This window comes from Branchiostoma belcheri, unplaced genomic scaffold (assembly GCF_001625305.1).
Source record: "Branchiostoma belcheri isolate BF01 breed outbred unplaced genomic scaffold, Haploidv18h27 scaffold19, whole genome shotgun sequence".
Taxonomy (NCBI): domain Eukaryota; kingdom Metazoa; phylum Chordata; class Leptocardii; order Amphioxiformes; family Branchiostomatidae; genus Branchiostoma; species Branchiostoma belcheri.
The window spans coordinates 1,572,218-1,582,313 of record NW_017803379.1 but is presented as its reverse complement, the minus strand read 5'-3'; the positions used below and the strand labels follow the sequence as shown (position 1 = coordinate 1,582,313).

At 39.0% G+C, this 10,096-nt stretch overlaps 1 protein-coding gene and 1 long non-coding RNA gene across 3 annotated transcripts in view; both read left to right on the top strand.

Moving 5' to 3' along the window:
* Positions 1-10,058, top strand: part of LOC109467936 (ubiquitin-like protein 3) — a 24,115-nt gene extending 14,057 nt beyond the window's left edge. The window contains exons 2-6 of one of the 2 annotated variants that reach the window (XM_019766097.1): positions 3,796-3,816; positions 4,811-4,919; positions 5,659-5,745; positions 6,023-6,100; positions 7,754-10,058. In XM_019766097.1, coding sequence (XP_019621656.1) covers positions 3,796-3,816; positions 4,811-4,919; positions 5,659-5,745; positions 6,023-6,100; positions 7,754-7,806 — 348 coding nt within the window. In that variant the 3' untranslated portion in view covers positions 7,807-10,058. The remainder of the gene's footprint in view (positions 1-3,795; positions 3,817-4,810; positions 4,920-5,658; positions 5,746-6,022; positions 6,101-7,753) is intronic. The other variant, XM_019766098.1, reaches the window with a different exon arrangement.
* LOC109467937 lies at positions 1,130-2,839 on the top strand. Its single transcript, XR_002140110.1, has 3 exons — positions 1,130-1,582; positions 1,829-1,893; positions 2,543-2,839. It is a non-coding gene; the product is annotated as an uncharacterized LOC109467937 (long non-coding RNA).
* Positions 10,059-10,096: the final 38 nt, after the last annotated feature.

The following is a 10,096-nucleotide window of genomic DNA, read 5'->3' as shown; positions in this document are numbered from 1 at the left end:
CGGGAACTACCCGCCAGGGCCCCTTGTTATAGTTTTACACTGTTTACCTGGTTACCGGTCACAAACCGTAGAGGTACAGAGGAACCTACGAAGGACCGGTTGAAGCTATTAAAAATGTATGCTTTAATGTTACTTCCTAATGTTATAAATGTGCCATAATCGTATCAGTCTAAATTTTGCAATCACAGCCGTGTTTTTGCAGTGTCACGTCTGCTAGTTGTTGTACTAGTACCCAGTCTCTATTTTTTTTCTGTACGAGACTTGTATGTACTTCGTGTTCTGTATATGTATGTTTAGTAAACTTTCCCCTATTTCTGTTCGGAATTCTTGGTATCTTTCAAGCAGACATTTTTCTTAGATTTCTATAACTTTTTCTTATGTTATTCTGGTGTTCTTGGATCTCGCTATGTTGTCGTCATGTCCCAGGGTATTTCCTTATTGTGGTTCTAAATGGGACATCACTATGTGTGCTATTTATCACCGACAAAGATTCAGTCCTATAATTACTGCCATGGAGGAACGGTTCTACTAACCCTAACACATGTATCACTCGCAGTGGTTTTGGGAAATTTTGGTGAGTTCGCTTTTACGATAAGAATTACAAATTATTGTTTACGGATTCGATGGCCGGGCAGAGTATCCATCATAGTCAGCGTCATAGTCAGCGTGACTTGAACGTTTTATTTGTGTGATGTTAGAAATTAAGTTCTTGGTTGTGTCTTCAAAGTTCCGGTGTCAGAATTTGGGTGTTGTTATATCATGACTGATCGATACGTCATTGTTGATCACTGACTCGGAGTTAGAGAAAGTTTAAAGTTGCTTGTTGGCTGGTTACCGCACGAGTGGAGAGAAGTTGGAATTTAAGTTTATTACGCATTAAAAATGTGTGCCACTTGACGTTAACTTCCACCGGGATCAAGTTTTTCGGCTTTACTTGATATTCTCGGACTCCTCTTTCCGACAAAACCCTTGTGTTCAAATGAGTGGCTTAGGGATATTTTGCAGGCCCCAGCCAAACTCTGCTGATATGTCAGATCTTTCCAGCTGGCCTTTCTAATCATTGTCGTACGCGTCCTGTAACTGACCCTGTAAAATACCCCTGCATGAAATACCTCTGGGCGGGCGGGCGGGCAGTGCTGACTTCACTCATCTTGTTCTTTGTGTGGTTTATTCCGTCCATTTTGCTTGCAGAATTTGGTCAGTATTTCATTACAGATCCAGCTGGTTGTCTTTATCAGGTATCGACGATCAGTGTTTTAGTGAATTGTTTTTAATAGCTGCTCGTTTTTAGCTGCTGGTTTATGTAAAGTTTGAGCCACCTGACGCCAAGTTCCGCCGGGGTTTTCCGGTCTTACCCTCAATTCTCTACGTCAAGGCTCTTCTGTCCAGTAACCCCGGGCGTTGGTTTTTCTTGTCTTTCCAGTAAATCTCAGACATGCAGCGAGGGATACCCTACTGTTCTACACTGAACACCGGTGCTGGCATATAAGGTTATGCCCTGTCCGCGCTAAACTGCCCGCACCTGCCAACGACTCGGGGTTCCGAACAGTGGAGACCATCTCAGTGCACGGAGAAGGTTTCAGTACGTCATATACTCATCTCTAGGTCAACGCCATTTTGGTTTTAACAATAATACTATTCACACAATTGCAAGTTGATATTATTTCCGCGTATTCTGTACATATGTGTAGTTTACCTGCTGACATCCCAACATAATAAGGTCCAAGTTTCACATCGTGGTCACGCTGAACGCTGAAGAACTATGCTGAATAACGCGACCCTAGCATGCAACAAACTTCGCTAACCAGTACTACATTGTTTCTTTCAGCTCTACATGACGACAAACACAACAGTTACTCAAGAATACAATCAAAAAGTGGAACAAAATACCAGGTGAGTGCCTAACCATCCTTATTTTATGCAATAGTGTTCATAATCACGATGGTTAAGCAATGTTCGCATCTCTATATAGTACTTCTTTCACAATAAGCTGTGTGACTTTTGAAATACGGTAACATGTTTACTATGATGTCATTGCTGGGAAAACAGTGTAGCCTGGGTGCCAGGCCCTGTGACACGATACTCCATTCAGTCGGGGAAACCACACGCCCGGAACCCAGAATAGATACTCTAGATAAATTGAAGAAGGATGCCAGCTCCGAAACTGGGGCGTGTTGGGCGATATAGATGCCCGATCGAGAGACTCAGAAAAAAACACTTTCTTTCTCCTAAGCGAGGAGGTAAGCTCCTTGTTCTAAGTGCTAGGGTCTGGCACATATGCTAGTCATAATGAAATTATATATATTACCTGGCAGCAGAAAATCTCACACGGCATGTATACTTCATGATGTCGCAAATTTCATTGCTAGAAAAGGGTGTATTTATGTGTCCGCTTCATTGCATTCTTTTAATTAATCGACTCACATTGCATATTTACATTTATGTGTAAAGCATGACCCCAAATCTTGTTGATTTAAGTTAGTCCTAGCTGGTCAAAGTTGGCATAGATTCATTTATGCTCTTTTCTCTCTTTATACCACAGGCAGACTTCGGCATGTCCACCCTGAGATGCAGACTACAGCAGGAATTTACTGGCTAGCACGAAACCCAGTCGTGGAAGGATTGGGGTGTGCATTCATGTTTTTCACGCAAGAAAGTTGAAAAACAAGCACTGCAGCTGAATGCAACAGCATCGTGAAAGCAAAGAAAAAAATAATAAAAAAGCAAGACTGACACAAACATGCATACATTGTGTGTTACATAGAAAACACACAAGTGAATAAAATTCCTTACACAAAACATCACTATTACATGTATCACACAGGTAAGTTATAAAAAAACGACCAGCATCATATAGTTGAAACTAAAAACATATTTGAAGCATTATAAGCTTGAATATGCTGCACCTTGTTCTTTCTTATGAGCAACAAAATTTGTTCTTTCTTGATAGATGAAAACATATTTGAAATATCAATAAAGATAATCATTAATATTCTGTGTGCAAAAAGGCACAGTTTGCCCGAAAAGGTGCTTTTTGCATGCATGGTAACATAGGCCTTTCCTGCTGGGTCCGAAGACATAAGGCCGGAGGCTACCTCAAAACCAATTCCCCAGGGAATGCATTCGTAAAATTTTCTAAATTCTTTCAGCTTGATCGTAATATACTGTAAAAATGCCTCCGCCCCTGAGGCGTCGCCAAAAAGTTGCAAGAACAACAGTTTGGACCAGATGAGGTCTTCATTATAGGTGTATAAGCCCTCAGGTTTTCTGTTAATGACATCTTTCACCTCTATTTCAGGGAGTAATTACGTAGGGCAGAAACCTTTGCTTTATGCACATTTGTAATGAACATGAGGGTTCAACAATGTGCCTGTCCACCAACTGTTCATAAAATACATATAACTATGTAGTAATAAACCTACAAAAAATATAAACACTGTACACTAACGTCAGATTTTTTTCAATATGAGAAAAGGGTATGAATGTATGTAATGTAATTCTATTCATGCGTCACTAGTAATCTTAGTTGCATGGCAACAGTGTAGTTTTTAGGATGCTTGAAAAGTACTGTATACTTAATTTCAGCCAAATTTATTCAATCAAGAAGCCGAAATCTATACTGACTGTAAGCAAAAATGTACATGAAAGCTGAAGATGTACTTAAATATGGCATGTCTGAAAACTTGAAATGGTCTGTCTGTGTGGTTGATTACCCATGTTAGTGATGATGAGTGTTTGTGAATAATTTTTGTAACCTGGTTGACATCTGTCTGAATTTTTTCCCTCTTGACTCAGGTCTCACAAGGAATACAGCAGGTAAAAATTTGGACAAACATTCATACATGTTTATGTGTTTCCTTCCTTATTATAGTTCCCTACAACCCTTAACAGTCACGGGTTGCAAAGAATGTTGAGCGAACATTAGAATTTGTATTATTTCATATAGTAGAACTCACAAGTTTGGAGAGAAAAAATACAACTAGATAACCGCTGAGGTATCAGATAATATTAATTCACACAAAAGGACAAGTTTTTAAAAGATACAATAGGACCAGCTGATCATAATTCTTATTCAAATCATACAGTCATTAGCATGATTATGACTTTGTCTTGCCAGTCAATATGTCCTACAGCTGACCTCTCCCATCTAGAATGTAAAGCGCATGAAAATGATGCTTCACAGCACTTTAACATTGCAAGTACCACTCAATAAATCCTGGGCTAAGAGATTGCGTCTTTCACTGTACCCTACACACTTTAACAAGGTTACACATGTGTAGGTTAGTCAGCAAGATGATAATGAAGAAAGGTATGCTTTAGTGCCAAATGCTAATGATGATAGCTTGAAGTTGTTCAACCATAGAAAATGATGGTTGTTAGCTGTGTTTGTAATGCCTGAGGCTAAGGATATGTTATAGCTTAATCTTTATCTTAATGTGTATAAATGTTGTTTTGGTGATGATACATGTTCCCTGTATTTAGTTTGAAACGTGTTATATTCATCAATGCTAAGACAAAATCAAGTAGACAGCCTATTTTAGAAATGTGCTGTCACATGCTTAATTTCTGATACCTCAAACCAAGACATTATTTTGTATCTATGGCTATGATTTTGGAGTAATGATTATGTGGTTACTGGCACACTGACTTATTTGTGCAATTTGTATGTACAAATGTATCAATACTGACAGCTGTGTCTGAATCAGCTAGTTGAAAGTTAAAGTTGAACAGTAAAGAAAACCTTAAAAGGTGATTGTTTCATGTGTTGAAACAGTTGATATTGATTTGTCTGAATTGTATTTTCCCCCAGGTTAACTTACGACTGATCCTGGTCAGTGGAAAGACACATGAATTCCAGTTCTCCCCCAACGACTCGGCAGCGGACATCGCTAAACACGTTTATGAAAACTGGCCTACTGGTGAGCCTACCCCATAGTGTTTCCTTTCTTACATCATGTGTATCTCCTTATTGCTTATCCATGAAAACTTTCAAAGGTTACTTAGAAAGCTGGTTGCTCAGTTATACAAAAAAAGAGCAATTCAGCTGTCCAAACATAAACTTTTAGTCAGACTCAGAGGGGCAACTTTGAAGAGAGCTGCATGTTTTATTGCCATTTGTTGTTATGTAGAGGTAACTTTATTACTGTAGGAGTCTCCAAAAGTATACCAAGCCATTGAATGAAACATCCTGTCCCCCATATATGTTCAAGTCAGAAGTAATAAGAACCTGCCCATGGAAACAGTATGGATGAATGTCATCTCTGAAATTCTAGACCTTCATTTAAGCCATGAAAAATTCATGTGGGTGGACATTTTACCATGGCACGTGCCAATTCCAACGTTAAACAATATTGATTTGTAGTTGCACCGTTCAGTCAGTTCAGTACAGTCTGTTTGACCTTCACCTTTTTGTTGTCTGCTGCCAGACTTCTGACAAAATGGATTATCTTGTCTTGTCACTTCTGAAGGACAAAGTAACAAGTTAGTTACAACACTGTACAGTAAGGGCGTGCATAAAAACTCAAATTTGACCAAGTGGTGTCTTTTTTTTATGTAGAGAAGGAGGGGGTTTGAATGTAACATTTGGGTAGTTAAGATTGAAACATGTCGCATTATTTGAAGGCTTGTTGTTTACTGTATTTTGTTGTTTCCACCCAGACTGGGACGATGAGAAAGTCAGCACACACAGCATACTTCGTCTAATATATCAGGGCAGATTCCTGCACGGAAATGTCACACTTGGAGGTAAGCCTACACACCTTAACGTTTTACCATGGGAATAGCCAGTGATGAAAACTGCACATAATTAACATGCAAAGATTCAATCGTTATATGATATGTATGCTGCTTATCTGTAACTGTTTGTACTGAGGTGGGCCTTCATTGTTCTCCATTGTAAAGACTGCCTACAGTGAAAATGCTTCATTTATATGTTTAGTCCAGAATGGTATTATATATGTGGTTATTGAAGATAGTGATGAAAGCTGTTTGTATAATCTGATGTTTGTGATATTCCCCACAGCCTTACAGCTACCGGTAGGAAAGACAACAGTGATGCATTTGGTGGCAAGAGAGAATTTACCAGAGCCCAACTCACAAGGTTAGTTTTCTGGTTCCGCTGTATGAAGGAGTGGCCAATGAATTTAATTGTGCCAGTTCAAGAACTGCTGAAAGATTCAACCTATAAGATTGGGTCCTTCACAATGAGCTGGGTCCTTGTCCTTCCCTCCTGAAGCAGTGATGGTGAAATTTTCCCTCAGGGGAATTGAGCTTGTTCTTATTTATAGCCAGCAAAGCTTGATACCTATCTAATTAGGTGCCTATGGAATACAACGTGCCACGACATGTGGTAGAAATTAGTCTAGAAAATGTGAGTCTATTTCTGAAGGCACCATTTAGCCCTCATTTATTTGAAAATGGGATTTTAAAGTGATTCAAATTGGATTTGTATTGGAAGAAACAGCCTTAAAGGCATCTGTTATCTTACAAGGTCTCAAAATATCAGTCTTAGTGTAATAACAGCTGCCTGAGAATAAACCTTAAAGTTGAATAACATGCAATGTAGTAAATGCCCCCAGCCACACAAATAATAGTGGGTATGTCATGGAAATATCAGAACGGATTAAAGTGAGAAGGTCATGAGGGTTTGGGCGCAGGTGTGCGCTGGTAATGGCCTTGTTAGGAAATCCATGCAGGAGAGGACTGATGTGAAATGTCATCAAAGAGGATGTGTCTGAAAAGGACCTGTCTGAAATGGCCTGGAGCGACGTGCTTCTACGTACCCTAAGTTAGGCTTAGCCCGATAATGATTGGATTATTAGCAGGTTGCACGTACATGTTAGATACAAAACAAGTGACTGGTACAAATAAACAAGGGGATATATAAAGAACACAGGTAACTAATTCTGAGTGTGCACAAGACAAAACAAGTTTGTCTGTTTGATGACAGAAACCTTTGTGCTACTCCGTACTCTCCCGAGGAAATGTAGAGCAGCCCAAAGACGTTTCCATTAATTTCAGCACAACTAGCTAAAATTGAAAAGACGGTAGTGAAAAGGTAACAAAGGCAGGGCAGCATTGCTTAGAGAGAGCCCTGTGTGTTGTTCACAGTTTGTCTGGTTTCATCACCACTGTGGATATCAGAGCGTACAGCTTATGGTTTCCGCTGGGCAATTAGTGAGCTCCCAGCCAATTAGTATGTCGTATGGCTTATACAACACGGTTGTAAACATCCACTATATTTGGTCATGAGTGTAGAGTTGTTGAGTCTCCTTGGGAACATGTTGTTCATGATAACTAGAAACTTAATGCAAAAGTTGCAACAATGCTGTGTTTTGTTCAGCTCCAGTCTTAGTCTAAATATGGATAGATGCCAGGATGTTGCTTGCACTGCACAGTTGGATATTCCAGAATTCCAAAAAGTTGTAAAGGATCATCAGATTGATATATAATGCAGATTTTCCCCGTAGGAAAGAGCAAGATGACTACCAATATTGATAATCATAGCTGTGAGTTGTACATGTAATAGGAACTGATCTATCAAATCCATTTAAAATTTGTATAAAGCACTGTATTTCACCTCTGAAGAGGAAGGGGCCACTATATGCGAAGGGTGTGCCAAAATGACAAGACAATTACATACCTTCAAGAAAGTAGCCAGCAAGGTAGCAAATAGGCCATGATTCTAAGTGATCTGTAAGATGCTTCTTATCTTTGTAAATCTCTAATGTTGCTTAATTCCTTCCACCCACAGGTCAGAGAAAAAGTGGGAAGACAGAGGAGAGTAACTGTTGTGTCCTGTTGTGAGTGGCTGTGGACTGAGGACACGGGGAGACACGGGGGGAGAGAGAGACATCATCAGCACAAGATGATCCATTTTTCACATCAACCCTATAAATATTGTCAGATTTCCACTAGTCATTTTAACCTCTTATTAAATGTGTTGCTTCAAACCCACCATGATCGACCCATCTTTGTAACTGTACAACAAAAGAATTACAGTTGTAAAAGCTACAACTAAATATCCTTAAAAGCTCTTATATTTATATACATAAACGTCTCAAAATTATATTCAGCAAAATCAAAGGAAACTCAAGAGTTTGAAAGAGTAAAAAGAAAGTTTATTGTTGACTTGGTCCAGTAAGCACAACAAAAAGTTTTTATCCGAACATGTAACTTTACTTCTAAATGTGATGCTGCATGGCATCCATGGAATGCTTTGCCTCTGGTTAACAATGACACGAAATTAAAACCCTGTAAGCATAGATTCTTTACTGTGTTTAGTTGGTTGAGAGAAAGTTCACAAAACAATACAACTAACTTACCAAGACTATGCAAAACAGCACACTTCCTTTGAAGGGGACTGTGGTAGAGATGGACCCTTAGGACATCTTAGAAGAAATAAGGTTTTACCAGAGATTTCTGAATTGAAGGAATTGCACGTTTTGTGTGAATGACTCAAGCACTGGTTATTGCAGGGAAAGTGCTTATACTTACTAACGAACATCTTCTATCAAAGTTAATATTTTGCTGGGCTAAGGACAGGTATAAGCTTTGTGTCACTTGGATGAAAATGAAGGTACCTTCATGGTTTTATTTGTACAAAATGTCACTTTTACTGGCCTTGATTGTTGAGTGAGAAGATACCTCTCTGTCTCAAATTGGGTTGATAACTGGTGGTTTTGAAGCAGCACAAAAGATATATAGATATCAAACTTCCCCAGATAAAGACTTATCAGCTGGAATCTGAGATAATACCCACTATTTTAGGTACAATTTTATGGCATGACCTAACATGTAAATGAATTAAACAGAACTATACATGTTAATCACTGGGGAGCCTTCTAAGACTAGCATGTGGCGAGGTTAAGTGCTTTGTTGCCACAGAAACAAAATTGTATGTATGTATCTATGTAGAAGCATTACCAAAAAAGAAGAAGAAGAGAGGTAAGGCTGCAAGGTTGGCACAGATTGAAGCCATGAACTAGATATAATTTCCGTGGCAACAAGCACCAGGTGTTGTAGGTTGCGTCAGTAGTATGCTAAGACAGAATGGTAACCGTGTGCATCTGTGGAGCCCACTTGTTGAGATGAGCTCAGCTTTCATGGGGCTGTTCTTACCCAGGCAACCAATGGTATAGTCCAAATTGGGGCGTGTCCCTTGGCAACCAGTGAGCACGAATGATATGCACAGACTTGCACCTATGTGCTTTAGACCATATGCCGCACGGATATAAGATAATTTTCAGAGACGTTGTGAGAAACCAGTTATCTTCGCACAAAAGCAGGAACAAAAAAAAAGCTCTGTACATTTCATGAGATTTTGATAGGAAATAATAATGTTGATTGAAGATATACAACATGCAGTGGGGTAAGCCTTATGTAAACCCCTTATATGTCTTAACAAAAGCTTCATAGATTTTTGATCAGTGAACAAGTACAATGTATTCAGCAGCAATGTATATTATCTCTATATGTTATGAGCTAGGTATGTTTTTGGTCTAACATTTCTTGAATTTGCTTAGCTGTCAAAAGTGACCTCAAGGTAGTTTACTGCTGTTTGTAGCTTTTCACTTAATATATATGTAACTCTATATGTAATTGTTAGCTTAGGTTTTTATTTGTATCCTCGGAATTGTAAATATGATTTCAATTCACATACAGTAATTCCCGCTACGACAAAGGGTGAAGACCTTGGGGAGCATTTATACAGAGAAAAGCCATGAAACCCAACAGTTACAGATGTCAGATTGGTTATATTATACATTAAAAGGAAAGAAGATCATTTGTTTACTAAAATCTAAACATTGTACATTGATACAAAGGAGGTAAAGGTTATTAATAGGAGGAAAGATCACCCTTGAAATAGTTAAAAGATGGTCTTGTGAGGTGATCGCACTGGGTAGTTATGATAAGGTCTCATGTATGCAATGTAGCATTGTAAACGTGCAGGCCTGCTGGTAATGTGGGGCAAATGATGTGTGCTGTAGCATATTGCACATAAGGATAACAAGGAAAATCATAACAGGCTGGTAACTCAGAATAAAGTGTGAGAAGCGGAGTCCAGGGTTTTCTCCTTCTTTATGACAGACTGCTG